At 42.7% G+C, this 19,348-nt stretch overlaps 1 protein-coding gene across 1 annotated transcript; it reads right to left on the bottom strand.

Moving 5' to 3' along the window:
* Nucleotides 1-651: 651 nt before the first annotated feature.
* On the bottom strand, nt 652-12,903 carry LOC115133638 (splicing factor 1-like). The gene is given in 15 exon segments (XM_029667072.2): nt 652-1,884; nt 1,887-1,916; nt 1,919-2,017; nt 2,020-2,097; nt 2,175-2,330; nt 4,003-4,255; nt 4,479-4,662; nt 4,892-4,999; nt 5,103-5,218; nt 5,556-5,739; nt 6,740-6,829; nt 7,289-7,441; nt 9,832-9,907; nt 11,958-12,089; nt 12,510-12,903. Coding segments are annotated over 15 exon segments (2,028 nt in total). The 5' UTR covers nt 12,766-12,903; the 3' UTR covers nt 652-1,771.
* Between the last annotated feature and the right edge of the window lie 6,445 nt (nt 12,904-19,348).

Raw genomic sequence — 19,348 nt, forward strand, 5'->3', positions numbered from 1 at the left:
CCAAAGATTTTTTATAACTAAACCAAGACAAACCACAGCCTGTCGTTTCCAATGGGAATAAATTAGCCATAGCGGGCAGAACAAGGAGGGGGGGCAGAGCCCAGCACGAGCAAGCGAGATCTAATTGAAGCTTTCTAGTATTATCTGCATATTTTCATTTTGGAATGCCTACTCTGAAGTGCGTGTGCAGTTACTCAATTCGCCTTCACACTCCTAAACACAATTTCAAACTTTTTTTGTTCAAAAGATTCTAGTTTTGGGAACAGAAAACAGTATTGAGATCAAATGTTTCAATTAAAAATATTGTAGAATATCTGCCAAAATGCATCTCGCTCCATCTTCTCCCACTGCCCGCCAATGGGCTTCCTCTCACTAGCATATTTGCTAGTGAGTGGAAACACCAAGCAGATGCTTTGCATTAACATCCAGTGAAATATCTGGATCTTTGTCCCATCTGTGCCTATACCACTGGGCTTTTATCTAAAGTGAGGCTTGAGCCAGCAAGCCTTCTGTCTAGACTACAGGTCAAAACAATTGTCTGTGGAAGCTGGATAAGAGCGTCTGCTAAATGACTTAAATGTAAATGTATTCAAGTGTCATTGAGGAAAGACAGTTTACAAGGCAGAGAAAAGCAAAACACAGACTGCAAAATTAGTTAAAGATGAGTTTAATAAACAATCAAGCAACATTGCAAGGACTATTAATTCAGGCTAGACCCAACACAAGGCTGACAAACCATTTCCAAAAATAGAGTAAAAATTACAATTGTATAATGTCATCTAACAGTTTATTTTTTTCCTCATGAACTCAAGTAACTAAAGGGAACTGAAATAGGGTTGTGATTTTGCTGAAGCAATACAAGCATGGAGGGGAAAGGTTGTTAACAGAACAAGTAAGCATCCAATCAGACTTCCTTAGAATTTAAGTTGCTCAGAGCATCTCTTAAGCCAATCAGCTGTAGGATGCAAAATCCTATTCCCTGCTGCATCCACATGGACCTAAATTAATTGTTTTGGGAAAAATCTCAACAGAAACTGCTGAAATGCACAGGTTGTTTTCTTTAAAAAAATAAAAATAAAACAGACAAAGACCCGTTTTTCAGACAAAATAATCAAGAGGGAGATGCGACGTCCAAGAAATTTGAGCAATTACACTTCACATCGGGTTCAATTAGAAAAACAGCAGAAAAATATTCAGCCCAGTGAAACCAATAGCAAGTGAATAGAACATGACAATGAATGAAGGCCGAAGCCATTGGACTACCATGCCTACAAAATTGGCTGGATAATCTGAACAGTAAGATGTCCTGTAGATGATGACAAAATGATGACTAAGCTTGAGCTCAACTTTAATAGATCACCCCATAACCAATGTATCCAAGGTAAATATCCAAACAGCTTATAAGCCTGTTATAACTCAGAAAAACACTAGTTATACTTTTAGGTAGAACTAAGGAATGAGAATCGGACATTCATAGTCCAGTCGGCAAACCAAAGCATATACATGTCTGAGGTGGGTTATTTGGTATGCAAAGTGAGTCATAAACCAATCATGGAGGGAGTAAACCCTGGAAAAAAAATCCCCCCCAAAAATCACACAAAAACAAAACAAAAATAAAATCGACAGAACGTATAGAGTGATCAAACACACCAACTTTAACAGAAACATTAAGTTAAGCAAATGTACAAATTCAACCACACCACCTCCCTCTTGTTTGAGGAACTTCTCTGCATGCTAAGCAGGACTGTGTTTAAGAAGGTTCAGTGGGCGTTTAATTTTGGGGGGGTGGCGGTGGAGGCGCAGGGGGCATACCGAAGGGGGGCATTCCTGGCACCCCCATCCCCATCATGGTGACAAAGTTGGAGGGATCCATGGGCGGAGGGGAGGTGGAGGGGCATACATCATGCCGGCCGAGCCGGGGGTGGGGGAGGAGGGGGAGGTGGGGCGCCGGGGGAGAGGGGGCTGGACTCCGGGCGGAGGGGGACCATGGAGGGGTTTCCCATGGGGGGGGGGGCTGGGCAGCCGAGGCAGCGGACTGTTGGGGCTGCTGCCAGGGGGGCAGGTTGCCAGTGCCAGGACTGGACGTTGTGGTCGTATCTGGGGAGGAAATAACTTTAGTTAGTGGGAGACACTAGAAATAACACGCTGCACTGATTCAATGCTAGTGTTCTTACTCTGTTGCCATGGCAGTGGTGCACTAGTGGCCATGTTGCTGGTGGGAGGGGGCGGAGGGGCCTGCTGTTGCCATGGAGGCAGGGGACCCGAGGGTGGAGGGGGAGGCTGGTTGTTTGGGGGTGGTGGTGGTGGCATCATGGGTGGAGGCAACAGACCTGAACACAAATAAGAGAAATAAACACTTTACACTCATGGGAATGGGCCTAAATGGAAATGTTCCTTACAGAAGAGATAAACAGAATATACACAGTAGCAATCTAAAAAGGGAACAGTTTTAATTATTAGACCAAAGACGGACAACATCTCATCCGACAAGATTGAATACAAACACACTTGATTTTTGTGTGCATTTGCCATTCACTGTACTTTCCCCCACATTTGTTGATAAAGAAATCTGAAAATACTCTGGATACATTCAGTAACGTAAGAAAATTCCTGGAAAATGTGGGGAAGCTGCTACACGACAAAGGAATTACAAGGGTTTGAGTAAAAGGTATAATTGGGGGCCTCCTGAGTGGTGCAGCGATCTAAGGTACTGCAGCATAGTGAGAGGCATTATTACAGACCCGGGTTCATTCCCGGGCTGTGCCACAACCGGCCGTGGCCATCAGTTTCATAGGACGCCGCACAATTGGCCCAGCGTCATCCAGGTTAGGGGAGGGTTTGGCCAGGGGGCTTTACTTGGTTCATCGCTCTCTAGCGTGACAGGTGCCTGCAGGCTGACCTTGGTCGTCAGTTGAACAATGTTTGTAAAATTCCAACCTCTCCAAAGTGTATACAGTTCCTGTCATTTCAATGCACTTATGACTCAAATAAGTCTTCAATACGTTTAAAAAGTAATAAAAACAATTGCAATAATAATAATAATAATAATAAGTCAAGGTGCTGGTTTGAGCTCTGCTAGCTGTGCCGTTGAGGAACATGAAGCACATTTGGGGTTCTTTTGATTAGAACACAGCCCTGCATCGCCGCAGTCACACAATTACGGTTGTTTTCGCGATTCAAAAAAAGTCCATTATAAATCTGGGTCTGGTGAACATCATGTGAAGGCCTGTTCTATTGCCAACATCACTAGTTAAGTTCTAAAGTAGGATCTTACAGTGTTAGGCTTTCACAATGCAATTCAGGGAAACAGATTTGGTGATCATTGACAGGAGCCATGAGTGTGTCGCAGTGAGTTCTCTTCACAATAGACTAACTGGCTCATTCTGTTCAGAACAACCCAGGGTATGACCATGTGTCATCTTTTAACCACACATCAAGCAAAGTGATCAAACACATTGACACGGAATATGACAAATTTTATGATATGGAAATGTGAAGAGCACAAGTGGATTCACGGGTGTTTGTCTTTCTTGTATGACATCAAAGCGGTATTTATTATAATCTTCAAAGTCTCATCTTTCAAAATACATAGTCACAATAATTTACAGACTTTTCCCCACACAACAAAAAAACACCCAAAAGTTGCCCAATTAGCAGGAGGGATGGGGGCAACTTGTTGTGCGCCATTCTCAAGTTTCAAAATCCCATAAAGTGCTGTGAAGCAGAGACCCTGAGGTCTGACGCCATGTATAGCATGTTACTATACAGCTATTGCGTTCCAATTGAGGTGTTTATCAGTGCCCAAATCTGCCCTTCTCAACCCAGGTACGAGTGTAAAGGGCTACAGGATACAATTGCGGTGTTATAACTGATTCGACTGCGAAGACCAAACAGACGTGGTGTCATGTACACATGAAGCCACAAAGACAGTTTACAAAAAGGGAAAACAAAACGGAGACAGGCAAAAACAACAAAGATATCTCTTATCAGTGTCTCTCTTACCCATATGGTGTCCGTGTCCCTGGCCCATGGGGGGCGGTGGGGGCTGCATCCACGGGGGTGGCATACCGTTGTTGGGGGGCATGGGGTGTCCTCCCATGTTGGACATGGGGGGTGGGAAGTTGTGGTGGCCTCCGTGACCACCGTGTTGGTTGCCATGACCACCGTGTTGGTTGCCATGACCACCGTGGCCTCCGTGCATGCTGTGGAAGTTCCTGTTCTCAGACTGGCCAGAGTTCATCCAGGGAGGACGGCTCTGCAGCACAAACATACAGTCAGACAAGAGGCACTTTTTGGGATTCCATGACTTGCACGGTTTATCATGTAGTCTAAGCTCGTCTGTTGATGAAACTGAACTCCACGAAGGAACCAATGAAGTCTCCATGAATCTCTGGCATGGAACAAAAGGCCTATTTTGATGTGTAGATTTTTGAAGACAATTGAAGCTCAGGTCGTGTTAGTCACTACATTCAACTTACCGGCGGTGGCTGGTTGTTGCTGCCTCTGTTGTGGCCGCTGTTCTGATTGTTGGAGTGTCCCCCACCAGAGGAGGGTACAGGGGCCTCGCCCAGCTCCGCCATGAGGGACAGGTATTCCTTGTCCATACGGGCCTTGTCCTGGGCAGACTGGGGGGGCTCACCGGCCCTGGGCGCAGCAAAGGAGCTGGAGAGAGAGGTCCTTTTAATGCATGGTACGTTTTTAGAAATTGTTATAGAAATTCTCTTTAGTGTTTATGTCGGAGCTATGATCACTCCAAGTACCCACTGTTCCAGGTCCTCGGCATGGACCTAGACCCTTCATTCTACGCTCCTCACAACACAGGCTCAACACATCCAGTTGTATTTCTGAGCAGGAATCATTTATGTAACAGAGTACGTAGCTGGTAAGTTACCTGGTGAACTTGCAGTCTGAGGAGATGTGGCCTGCACCGCCACACTTGGTACAAAGGGTGGTGTTGGTGACGCTGCGGGGTTCAGTGCTCTGCCACGGACGTAGGATCCTGTGGAGGAAACAGATGGGTGAAGCAGTGAGCACAGTTATCCAGGCACCCGGGATTATCCAACATCCATAGAATGGCTGATATCAGAACTTGGCAGGCTCACCTGTTGTCGTCCTCTCTCAGGGTTCCGTTGAGTCTGGCCAGCTCTCTCAGCTGCATCTTCCTCAAGTCGTTCTGGTCCTCAGGGGTCTCGATGCCCTGCTTCAGGATGGTGCGGATCTACGGGACACACCATAGTGAATAAACCTTAAAAATGTATGCAAATGAACATAGAAATGCATAGCACTAGCTAGTTATAGTATTATACGAGTGGACAGTGACAAGAGGTAAGCCAGTAGACCAGTGTTTCCCAAATGCTGGACCTTGGGACCCCAAGGGGTGCAAGTTTTGTTTTTTTGTCTCAACTCTACACAAATGATTCAAATATTGATGATTGGGTGATTCTTTGAATCTGCTGTGTATTGCTGGGGCAAAACCCAAAACGTGCACCCCTTAGGGTCCCAAGGACCGAGTTTGAGTTTGGGAAAGCCTGCAGTAGACGTTATGAAGGGCTAACCTGTTCCACAGCCTTCTTGACGTTCTCCATGGTGTTGGCGGTGACCAGGGCGTGCAGCGGCTCGTCCTCCCCTGGCAGCATTTGGCCATCCTTACGGCCCACCTTGCCCTCCTTTACCGAGCCCTTACCACGGATCATGATCTTGGCACAGCACTCCTTCTCTATGTTCTTCAGGGTGTTGCCACTGCAAGGACACAAGTAATATCCTCAGCATGTGTGTGAGATGTAGTAAGGAATCAGCACCACTTACTGAGCAACCACCCAAGACTGTTGCCTCTGCTTCCGCACGGCAGGCGGTACCGGTGCATCAAGTTTGACACCAACAGGCTCCTGAACAGCTTCTATCTCTATGCCAAAAGGCTAACTAAACGTCTAACTAAATGGCTCCACAGACTAGCTGGGTTGACCTTTGTATTTTATTCTTATTTTAGCACCGTCTCTATGCACACGCACAGGCACCCTACACGCTATGCACTGACACTCCAACACACATACAAACACGCACTCCATTTGCACACACAATCATATACACTGCTGCTACTCTTTTTACCATATATCCTGATGCCTAGTCACCTTACCCCTAGACATATCTACCTCTATCGATTCAGTATCCCCCTGCACATTGTAAATATGGTACGGACCCTGTGTACTGTAGGCTTACTTTGTGTATATATATATATCGTGTGTTTATATTGTGTGTTTATTTTCTACCTTGTTATTTGTAGTATTACATTGTTATTGATTACTGTATTGTTGGGGTCTAAGGCATTTCACTGTACTTGTGCCATTGAAACTTATAGGCAAAACCCCAGACATTGTAACCCAATGTGCCAATAGACCCACAACACAGGAATATTATATAGAACCATTTTTTATGGGTTTGGGGGGGGATTGATACAGTTACATATTGGGATATTAATTTGAGGATATATCATATCGTTTTCATAATAATATATTATTGTTGCGCTAGTTGGCTGTACCTTCATAACTTGTTCCCCATATCCTTTATAAAATACAGAGCCAATTTGGTGTTCGCACTTCTATTTCTATGACTGATCAAAACTCATTCTCATGGCTCTCTTGACATATGTTGAACAATATGTTTGGAACATCAAATTGCAAGAATATCATATTGTGAGGTCCCTGGCAAACTCCCACCCCTATGGTAAAGGCCTGTAACTCACCGTGGTCCAATCAGCAGGCCAACAAAGTTGATCTCTGGGTACTCGTCCTGTGGAATCATCACCTTGTCGTTGACTCTGGTAGCTGGGGGCCTGTGGGGGATATTCATGTTTAGTATAGTGAAGGATACAACCCAGTCTCTTACACATTCAAGCCAAAGGGAAGAGTTTCTCATTTCATATGCATATACTGTATCCTAGTCAAAGCCACTCCAATATCGCTCATCCTAATACTTAAATATTTGGGTGTATTGTTAGATACTACCACAATGTTGGAGCTAGGAAGACAAGCACTTCGCAACACCCACAATAACATCTGCTAAATAACATTTGAAGCATGGCTGTTCTCAGAAGTCATTAAAACCAGCAGAGACATAGCAATAGTTCTGAAACTCAGACCAGCCATGAAGTGTCATTTAAACAGGGAATAAACAAGAACATTCTGGGGGAGTGGGAAGAAACTAGACTATAAACAGCTGTTGCTGTAGTAACAGCTAATGGGGATCCAAATAAACAAGACTATGTTAGTAGATAGGGGAATAGGGCACATACTTGTAGTCAGCGGGGGGCTTGAACTCAGGGTTGAGTGCCACCATGTCGGTGATGAGGGAATGACGCTCCTCCTCGATCTTCTTGCGTGTGCGGTACTCCCTGGTGTTCAGCCTCTTGCCCTCGCTGTTATAGATGGGCTCTGGAGACGGGGATCTGGGGGAGGGGGAGAGAGTACAGACAGGCAACCATTAATATCTCCAACTGGAGGGAGAACTAAGACCATTGACAATCATACACAAGTTTCCCTATGTCTAAGCCTTGAATAACATTGTTACCAAGAAAGCTCTTTTTAAGGTACACTTGATAATGTCATGTCCCCGTGCCACTTCTCAGTGAAGGGGAGGCAAGAGAAACAATGGTTACGGTAAGCAGTTGGTCACACTGGGAAAAAACAAAGTCATCTTTCATAGGAATGGCTATGTGATAGCTATTTGGCTTTACTTCCTGCATTCACAAAGGGACATTTGTTGCTACAATGCTATAGTGTTTGACTGGCCAAATGGTTTCTGGGATTTTATTTACATCTGAAAAATGGGGACATATCACCTTGCGATAAGTAATAAAGACTATTCCGAAAGGCCAACCACCACTTCAACAACTAAATCTATCTAGACAAAATGGACAGAATTAATCCTGCATACAGGATGTAATGTGAAAGGGGTGGGCAATCAAAAATTAAAACGTTTTTTTAAAAAAGCGTTGCATTCCTAAAGGAACCGCTGGCTTTGGGAGTAAGACTGCCATAATGGATGCCGAGGTGGAGAGGGTGTTAAAAGCCAGGTCCATACCTTCCCCTTGGATGGAACACCTGAAAACCTGTTTCGCTGCGTTAAAGAGGCTCTGTGCTTGAAAAAGGTTAAGGTGACAAGGGGTAATTTGGGGTTAGAGAAAATGAATTATGATTAGACGTTAACCCTTTTCATTGTGCACTCTCCCACAAATGAGGTCTGGTCGATGAACAATTCAGGAGGAAATGTATAGGAAAGGTTTCTTTTTATACATCTTGAAATTTCCACTGCGGACAACCTGAAACACTCCCGTTATTTGTTGGGAGTGGAGGAGTGACGTTATTAGCGTCCTGGGATGAGCTTTTTGCTGTCGCTGTGGAAACGTCTGATTAAGATAATGAAACTATGTCAAGTACAGACAACAGGGACTGTGGCCAACAAAGAGATATCAATCTCACACTCATAAAAACAACATGACATTTCCTGCTGGAATAATAGATGCTTATGCAAACTAAAGTGTCAGAGCCGGTCTGTGTCATTCCGGAATAGTCAGGATCGGAGGAGTTCTCCTCCAGAGCCCTAGAGTTCCACCTGGAATACTGTGGAACCTCCCCATGGGTGGAAGATCCAGAAGCCTCATTATGGAAAACCCATTAATGACCATGGAAAAACACCCAACGGTTAAAAGTTAATTTGTCAGGATTCAGGTGGAATCTGACAATGGTTGGACCACTTGAATTGACGAGACGAGTCAAGACCAGAGAAACACATCAGGATGTTTTTTTGTCATGTCAAGCACTGGCAGAAGCAGGTTATCCTAAAGAAACCCATTACTGAAAACTATACTTGACCTAGTTGTTCAAATTGCAAACAGTATATCATTATATAACTATTTAAGATGCTAGACTCCCCATACCTTACAGCTACCTGACTAGTCAAGGAGACTGAAATATGCATTCTGGCCATCACTAAAATATACAAATATTATCAACCATAAGCTGCTAAATTAACAATAAGATTAACTTAGATTCATAAGTATTGACCCAAACCTGCAGTGTTGAAGAAAAATGTCTCCATCAATAATCAAAATGGCACACACACAGTCAAGTCAACATCTGAGTTGACAGAATGGATAAATCAGGATGCATACACAATAAAAAATAAGACACTGCACTTCATTAACATAGATGTTTCAGCTAATGCAGTGGGATATATATTATATAGATATTCAGAATAAGGGTAATTGTTTTTTGACTTATTATTAGTAATAATACCATCTGTCAGGAGACAATGATGCCATTTAAGAAAATCATTGAGGAATATAAGAACAATATAAACTTATGAGGCTAATTTAGATAGGTATAAACATAAGCTGGAAATACTTGAAGAACACCAAGTTAACCGGAAAGGTGCCCATGGTAACTTCACACCTTATCTTAACTAAAGAGCCCAAAGGTTTCTATCATTCGTCACTTTTTCAAAATTACAATTTAAAATGGTTGGATGTCACACTGAAATGTAATACTGTATTCAGAGTCAAATCTTTAGTCTTCAGACACCCTGGAAGTTATAACTATAAGAGCCTAGAAGTAGGACATCCCTGTGTACTTACTGAAGAAAATATAAACTGAGAAAATTACACTACTATGTCACAATATGCCTCTACCACTAGTGAATGGATACTAAATCTACTACACTTCAAGACCTAAAGCATCTTCTGAAAATTATGTATAATTTTCCAAAGACCAACATTTGGCGTCAAAAGAACAAGGTAGAGAAAATGTTACTGTTCGTGGGTTTAAAACTTTTCCCGACCTGTCCTCAGGGTTAACAGGGATTCCCAGGTCTCCTGTACGCAGTTTACGAGTCAGGTCTTCAATCTGCAGTTGGACTGGAAGAATTCAGGTTAGGAAAGAAAAACAAGAAGGATGGAGAGAAATGCAGTTACCACCATAACATTCATCTGGAAACAGTGCTTTCTAAATTAGAGCACCGTCTCATTTGTTTAGAGGCAAAAAAAAACACGATTACAATGAATGATTAAACATTTACATTAAAACAAGGGGAATAAAGTATACTTCTGAATTCCAGCAAATATTCTACAACAGTAAAACCCTTCCTCATTTCCAGGGGAAATGGATGTACCGAAATGGCCATGCAAAACTCTACAGAGCCAAATCATTGAACGGAAAGTGAGCTGTCATCAGGAAATAAGCCCCAGGATGTGTTTTACATATGCATGGATGTTATGTACATATGCAAAATTTGGCATCCCATTAATGAAGGAAGGGTTTATATGTACAGCAACATTTCAGAGGGTCATTAGAGCAGGGTTCCATGCCTACCGGCATAAAATAACCACATTCCAAACCCTATTATAGGCATGTAGATTCATTTCAATTTGTAATATTATTATCATAATAATAATAATGTGACCTTTGTTATACGATCGTAGTTAATTGTGGCTTTAGTAGAATAGGGAAACTCAATCCACAAGTCGTCCTAACACCATATATATACATTAATAAAGTTCAATGAGCCAATAGAGAGTCACTGTCTGCACACCAGTGGCTCTACAGCCAAGGAGCTATTGGTTATGTAATATAAGAAGGAACAAAAATAAATCACTCATCACATGCACATTTCTGTATAGGAGTTACGAACAAATGTAAACCAGTCCTCCCCAACCTCCAAAAACTCCCACCCCTTCCTGACAAGATTCAAATGAGATGAACATAGCCACTGTGAATTGATATTTCACTGCTATTTCATCTTACACGCTTCCAACAAATCCTTTTGAACTTCTTGTGTGGTTATTGTGGTGAATGAACAAAGGAAAAATAAAAAGTAAGAACAGAAGGCAGGCACAAATGAATGTTTACATACCAAGGAAGACCAACCATTAACAATAACCCATTCTGTTACTGACATGTAGACAGACTCAACTGAAATCTGACTTCCACTTTATCCAAACCCCTCCAAATGACACACATACAATACAGGTTGGAGAGGTTGGATCAGGGGGCGCCAATGTAGAAGTTGTTGTGAGGGGTTAAGTGCCGTGCGCAAGGGCACAACGGCAGGCAAAGGCATCTAGGATTAAATACCAGCTGCACCAAGGCCGGTTTGGTGGTGTTACACTACTGTTGGAAGGCATTTAGAGTGAAGATGACCGTTTCTTAAACTAACTGGGTCTTAAAACATCCAAATTAGTGTCTATTCTAAAGGATGCACAGGAAATTAGTATTTTGCTTTTTGCCCTTTAAGTAGCATTGCTCATACACTAAACTCACATGTATGATATTAAGGAAAATTTTAGCATGTCACAAGGACAACATTGGTCGATCCCTTCATGCCAAGGGACAGTGACACCTTTCTTTTTTGCTAATGGATGTCCAGTGGTATGCAAACCTTGATGCCACAAAAAAATAAAATTGCTATAGGAGAACCACATTACTGTAACTCCTTAGGATAAAGGCCTTCTTTTATACACCCCACATCCACAAGTTAGTATAGTCAGTTGTTTAAAAATACAGAATTTCGTTAGGTAGAGCAATACGATTCCACACTATAGCTTGAGTTGCAAAGCTTGAGTTGCAAAGTTTTGTCTATGTATTGGCAAATACTGTACTTGAATCACCTTCAACGCAAATCAACCCTTTCGTGGTTATGCACTAGTCAGGACATTGCTCTCCCAACGTGGGGTGAGTGACTCTAAACAGACTGTTTCAATATGCTCTAACTGATGAAATTCAGCAAACATGTCATGAACTATACATAACATTTCAATACTCAGAAAGTGAGGGGGGAAAAAACACTAGGCAACTGGATCTCACAGGGACATGTAAAGAACCAGGCAGTTAATCCTGTAAATCTAAACACTAGCTTGTAAATGTACAGTACAGTTCTGTTATATAGTAGTGGACAAGTTAGCAAGTTACCTATATAGGCCTTCTCCTGATCCCGAGTCAGTCCAGGCGGGATGACGGTGGGCATACCAGGAATGACTGTCTTCTGGTCGGGTGTTTCACTATTCCAGCGGCTCCTTTTCCTGGCTTTTTTCTGACCGAAGTCTGACAGATGAGAAAGAGGGTATTCTCAACGTGGGTCTTATACATGTTGACTGATAACGTACAATTTACGATTTCCTAAACATACACCGAAGTAACGTTAGTTAAAAAGACTATGTCCTAATAACTACCGTGCATTGTTAAATGACCAGTTAACGTTGAACCAGTTATAACAAATATTGTGTTTAACGTTAATTACGTCGTTGGCTAGAATCCTGTTCACTTCACTTGGCACATATTACTAATGTACTAAGTGTATTTCGCATTGCAATGATTAGATACATTTCAGCATATGAAACATCGATAATGTTGGCTAGCTAATATGGAGTGTTAGCAAGCTACTTTAGCTGCTCAACCCACAACACAGTCCAACACTGAAGGACTTTCTCCACGCTGTTTAGCTCGCTAGCTAGCCTAGCTTACCTGACTGGGGCTGCATTCCGGCACCTTGGGGTGGTTGTGGTGGGGTGGGAAAAGCGGCCACCGCAGTAAACACGGGGTGAACTTGCGGGAAAGACACGTTGGGAATTGGTGGCTGAAAATTCGGTATCGAAGGAAAGGCCACAGGAGGCCCGGGTGGAGGCATCAACCCCGCACCAGGCCCAGCATCAAAACCTCGTTTAGCGCCGATACTCGGGTGCAGCTTCCCTAGAGGGGTTGCATTCGCTCCCGTAGCCATTTCCAAAGGTGCTCTGTTGTATCAAATTAAAGTAGGTTACCAACGCTTGTAAATAGATAAACAAATATTACATTGAACGACATCCACAACCTTCTCCACTCGAGCTGGGGAACATAAAATGGCGCACAGCGAAATATCGCAAAGGAGGATACCGATAACCTGTACAGCGAAACTCTACTATTGGTATAGACCAGTGCCAGCCTAAACGTTCCCACGTTTCATTGGTTAAAACGAATAGGGTCAGTCTGCCATTCCTTAACTTCCTCGAAAAACGATTGGACGTTCACCATGACAATCATTGGGCCACACTCTTTGATTGGGTCTTGAATGTTGATGTCTGCCTACCGTTACAATTTTTTGCTGCTTGATCCACTGTTGAGAGCTAAAAAAAAATAAACAATGACCAAAGAATGTAATTTATTTTTATTTTTTATATGCAGTTCTAAACATTTTGCAATGACAGTGACTGAAAATGGCAGTGACTGAAAATGTTTTATAGCATAATTTCACACAATTCTACGCATTTTGACATGGCTAATGCTGTGGTCTTACGCTCAAACATACAATCAATGGGAGTCTGATGTTCTAGCTTTTATTTTGATGATTGTAAATTCTCAAAGATTATAGGCTATATATATATATAAATCAAATCAAATCAAATTTTGTTTGTCACATACACATGGTTAGCAGATGTTAGTGCGAGTGTAGCGAAATGCTTGTGCTTCTAGTTCCGACAATGCAGTAATAACCAACAAGTAATCTAGCTAACAATTCCAAAACTACTACCTTATAGACACAAGTGTAAGGGGATAAAGAATATGTACATAAAGATATATGAATGAGTGATGGTACAGAGCGGCATAGGCAAGATACAGTAGATGGTATTGAGTGCAGTATATACATATGAGATGAGTATGTAAACAAAGTGGCATAGTTAAAGTGGCTAGTGATACATGTATTACATAAAGATGCAGTAGATGATATAGAGTACAGTATATACGTATACATATGAGATGAATAATGTAGGCTAGTACCAGTCAGAAGTTTGGACACAGCTTTTTATTTTTATTTTGGACACAGCTACTTATTCAAAGGTTTTTCTTTATTTAAACTATTTTCTAGAATGTAGAATAATAGTTAAGAAATCAAAGCTATGAAATAACACATATGGAATCATGTGGTCACCAAAAAAGTGTTAAATCAAATATATTTTATATTTGAGATTCTTCAAAGTAGCCACCCTTTGCCTTGATGACAGCTTTGCACACTCTTGGCATTCTCTCAACCAGCTTCATGAGGAATGCTGTTCCAACAGTCTTGAAGGAGTTCCCACATATGTTGAGAACGTCTTGGCTGCTTTTCCTTCACTCTGAGGTCCAACTCATCCCAAACCATCTCAATTGGGTTGAGGTTGGGTGATTGTGGAGGCCAGGTCACCTGATGCCACACTCCATCACACTCCTTCTTGGTCAAATAGCCCTTACACAGCCTGGAGGTATGTTTTGGGTCATTGTCCTGTTGAAAAACAAATGATAGTCCCACTACGGGCAAACCAAATGGGATGGCATATCGCTGCAGAATGCTGTGGTAGCCATGCTGGTTCAGTATGCCTTGAATTCTAAATAAATCACAGACACTGTCACCAGCAAAGAACCCTCACACCTCCTCCATGATTCACGGTGGGAACCATACATAAAGAGATCCTCTGTTCACCTACTCTGCGTCTCACAAAGACACAGCAACATTTGGACTCATCAGACCAAAGGACAGATTTCAACAGGTCTAATGTCCATTCCTCGTGTTTCTTGGCCCAAGCCAGTCTTTTCTTCTTATTGGTGTACTTTAGCAGTGGTTTCTTTGCAGCAATTTCACCATGAAGGCCTGATTCACGCAGTCTCCTCTGAACAGTTGATTTTGAGATGTGTCTGTTACTTGAACTCTGTGAAGCATTTATTTGGGCTGCAATATGAGGTGCAGTTAACTCTAATGAAGATATCATCTGCAGCAGAGGTAACTCTGGGTCTTACATTCCTGTGGCGGTCCTCATGAGAGGTAGTTTCATGTTAGTGCTTGATAGTTATTGCGACTGTACTTGAAGAAACATTAAAAGTTATTGAAATGTTCCTGATTGACTGACCTTCATGTCTTAAAGTAATGATGGACTGAAGTTTCTCTTTGCCTATTTGAGCTCAGTATATACAGTTTAATTCAGAAGTTTACATACACTTAGGTTGGAGTCATTAAAACTCGTTTTTCAACCACTCCACAAATTTCTTGTCAATAAACTAGTTTTGTCAAGTCGGTTAGGACATCTACTTTGTGCATGACACAAGTAATTTTTCCAACAATTGATTACAGACAGATTACTTCACTTATAGGCTACCTGAAACGTTTGACCCAAGGTAAATACTGTCTTTCAAAGATAATTTATAAAACTCCAAATAACTTCACATATCTTCATTGTAAAGGGTTTAAACACTGTTTCCCATGCTTGTTCAATGAACCGTAAACAATTAATGAACATGCACCTGTGGAACGGTCGTTAAGACTAACAGCTTACAGACGGTAGGCAATTAAGGTCACAGTTATGAAAACGATGGACACTATAGAGGCCTTTCTACTGACTCTGAAAAACACCAAAAGAAAGATGCCCAGGGTCCCTGCTCATCTGTGTGAACGTGCCTTAGGCATGCTGCAAGGAGGCATGCGGACTGCAGATGTGGCCAGGGCAATACATTTCAATGTCCGTACTGTGAGATGCCTAAGACAGCGCTACAGGGAGACAGGATGGACAGCTGATCGTACTCGCAGTGGCAGACCAGGCGTAACAACACCTGCACAGGATCGGTACATCCGAACATCACACCTGCGGGACAGGTACAGGATGTCAATCAACAACTGCCTGAGTTACACCAGGAACACACAATCCATCCATCAGTGCTCAGAATGTCCGCAATAGGCTGAGAGAGGATTGACTGAGGGCTTGTAGGCCTGTTGTAAGGCAGGTCCTCACGAGACATCACCGGCAACAACGTCACCTATGGGAACAAACCCACCATCGCTGGACCAGACAGGACTGGAAAAAAGTGCTCTTCACTGACACGTTGCGGTTTTGTCTCACCAGAGGTGATGGTCGGATTCGTGTTTATCGTCGAAGGAATAAGCGTTACACCGAGGCCTGTACTCTGGACCGGGACCGATTTGGAGGTGGAGGGTTCGTCATGGTCTGTGGTGGTGTGTTACATCATCATCGGACTGAGCTTGTTGTCATCGCAGGCAATCTCAGTGCTGCGGGTTACAGGGAAGACATCCTCCTCCCTCATATGGTACCCTTCCTGCAGGCTCATCCTGACATGACCCTCCAGCATGACAATGCCACCAGCCATACTGCTCGTTCTGTGCGTGACTTCCTGCAAGACAGGAATGTCAGTGTTCTGACATGGCCAGGGAAGGGCCCGGATCTCAATCCCATTGAGCACGTCTGGAACCTGTTGGATCAGAGGATGAGGACTAGGGCCATTCCCTCCAGAAACTTCCGGGAACTTGCAGGTGCCTTGGTGGAAGAATGTGGTAACATCTCACAGCAAGAATTGGCAAATCTGCTGCAGTACATGAGATGCACTGCAGTTCTTAATGCAGCTGGTGGCCACACCAGATACTGACTGTTACTTTTGATTTTTGACCCCCCTTTATTCAGGGACACATTATTTGATTTCTGTTAGTCACAGGTCTGTGGAACTTGTTCAGTTTATGTCTCAGTTGTTGAATCTTATGTTCATTCAAATATTAACGCAGTCGACAGTGAGGACATTTCTTTTTTTGCTGAGTTTGTGCCTTTCCAAAATCATGTCCAATCAATTGAATTTACCACAGGTGGACTCCAATAAAGTTGTAGAAACATCTCAAGGACGATCAATGGAAACAGGAAGCACATGAGCTCAATTTTGAGTCTCATAGCAAAGGGTCTTAATACTTATATCAATAAGGTATGTTTTTAATACATTTGCAAGAATTGCTTTGTCATAACGTGTAGATTGCTGAGGGAATTGTTTTATTTAATCAATTTTAGAATAAGGCAGTAATGTAACAAAATGTGGAAAAAGTCAAAGGGTCTGAATACTTTCCGAAGGCAATGTATAGGTCCATCATCTGTTCTACCTACTTTCTATTTAATTTTATTCATTTAAGTTCACACTGAACACGTTATTCCATCCTGAAAATGTTTTTAAAAAACTAAAAGGTAATCACATGGACCCCTGCCGTGACCCACAAGTGGGTCCCAACCCACAGTTTGGGAACCACTGGACTAACCTTTTTCCAAGGGTTCATGCACTTCACGTGTCACTTTGGATTGATACATTCAAATGAAAAAAGGCTTTGGAAAAAACTTCACATTTACAAAAAAATGTAGAATTAAAATGATCACTGTACTGCAAATACTAAATCAATATATTGCAAAATCAAGTTCAAGTTGGTGTGTATTCTTTTCTTGATTTTATATGTATTATAATTATTTACACAGCCAGCATTTCAAATCATCAAACCCATGTGTATACTTAACCAAATGTTATGTAATAACACTATTTACCCATGAGGCACAAACACTGAAGGAACCTTTTCAGAAACCAATTTGTGGATTATAAACTGGGTGGTTCGAACACTGAATGCCGATTGGATGATAGCTGTGGTATATCAGACCGTATATGACAAAACATTTATTTTACTGCTCTAATTATGTAGGTACCCAGTTTATAATAGCAATAAGACGTGTTGCTGTGCGTTTTGTTGCCAACCTTACGGTTTTTACTTTTTAATTACCGTTTATATTTTAAATTTTTCCTTCAATCAACTTTTTCACTCGGGACGCTTCATCTGGACGTGGTTTGTCAGGACCTCCAACAGCCGAAGCTAAGTAGTAACATTAACATGATGCCTTCGAATTGCAGTCGCTGTACTCATAATATACAGGAGAACAATTGCCTTACGGCGAGGATAGCTGTGCTGCAAGCCCAGCTTCAGATGCAATCGTTAGGCAAGGGTAATTTCAGTGTAGGAAAGGATGAAACAGCGTCTGTGCCACCAGTAAGTAGATAGTAACATTAGTATAGATCCCCCTCGCACGGTCCCCGCAGCTGGACAACTTTCTCATGGCTTCTGGAGGGAAATGCTGTAGGAATGCTCAACCGGTGTCGCTCATTCAGCCGACAGAAACTTTCAACCGGTTTTCCCCATTAAGCAGCGAGTTGGAGTCTGAGGCCGAGCCTTCTCGTCTCTACTCCTCCCGATACGGGGTCTGAGACGCCGAAGATTCCCACCATTAGCTCTGACAAATTGAAAACCCTAGTCATTGGCGACTCCATTTCCCGCAGTATTAGACTTAAAACGAATTATCCAGCGATCAAACTGTTTACCAGGGGGCAGGGCTACGGACGTTAAGGCTAATCTGAAGATGGTGCTGGCTAAAGATAAAACTGGCGAGTGTAGAGTAGAGATATTGATATCCACGTCGGCACCAAGGATGTTAGGATGAAACAGTCAGAGGTCACCAAGCGCAACATAGCTTCAGCATATAAATCAGCTCGAAAGATGTGTCGGCATCGAGTAATTGTCTCTGGCCCCCTCCCAGTTAGGGGGAGTGATGAGCTCTACAGCAGTCTCACAACTCAATAATAGGTTGAAAACTGTTTTCTGACACACCCAAAAGGTAGAATTTGTAGATAATTGGCCCTCTTTCTGGGACTCACCCACAAACAGGACCAAGCCTGGCCTGCTGAGGAGTGACAGACTCCATCCTAGCTGGAGGGGTGCTCTCATCTTACCTACCAACATAGACAGGGCTCTAACTCCTCTAGCTCCACAATGAAATAGGGTGCAGGCCAGGCAGCAGGCTGTTAGCCAGCCTGCCAGCTTAGTGGAGTCTGCCACTAGCAAATCAGTCAGCTCAGCTTTCCCCATTGAGACAGTCTGTGCCTCGACCTAGGTTGGGCAAAACTAAACATGGCGGTGGTTGCCTTAGACATCTCACTAGGATAAAGACCTCCTCCATTCCTGCCATTATTGAAAGAGATCGTGATACCTCACATCTCAAAATAGGGCAACTTAATGTTAGATCCTTTACTTCAAAGGCAGTTATAGTCAATGAACAAATTACTGATCATAATCTTGAAGTGATTGGCCTGACTGAAACATGGCTTAAGCCTGATGAATTTACTGTGTTAAATGAGGCCTCACCTCCTGGTTACACTAATGACCATATCCCCCGTGCTTCCCGCAAAGGCGGAGGTGTTGCTAACATTTACGATAGCAAATTTCAATTTACAAAAAAAAGCACTTTTTATAGCTACTGTTTACAGGCCTCCTGGGCCGTATACAGCGTTCCTCATTGAGTTCCCTGAATCCCTATCGGACCTTGTAGTCATAGCAGATCATTCAAATTTTTGGTGACTTTAATATTCACATGGAAAATTCCACAGACCCACTCCAAAAGGCTTTCGGAGCAATCATCGACTCAGTGGGTTTTGCCCAACATGTCTCTGGACCTACTCACTGTCATACTCTGGACCTAGTTTTGTCCCATGGAATA

Source organism: Oncorhynchus nerka, linkage group LG8, assembly GCF_034236695.1.
Source record: "Oncorhynchus nerka isolate Pitt River linkage group LG8, Oner_Uvic_2.0, whole genome shotgun sequence".
Lineage (NCBI taxonomy): Eukaryota > Metazoa > Chordata > Actinopteri > Salmoniformes > Salmonidae > Oncorhynchus > Oncorhynchus nerka.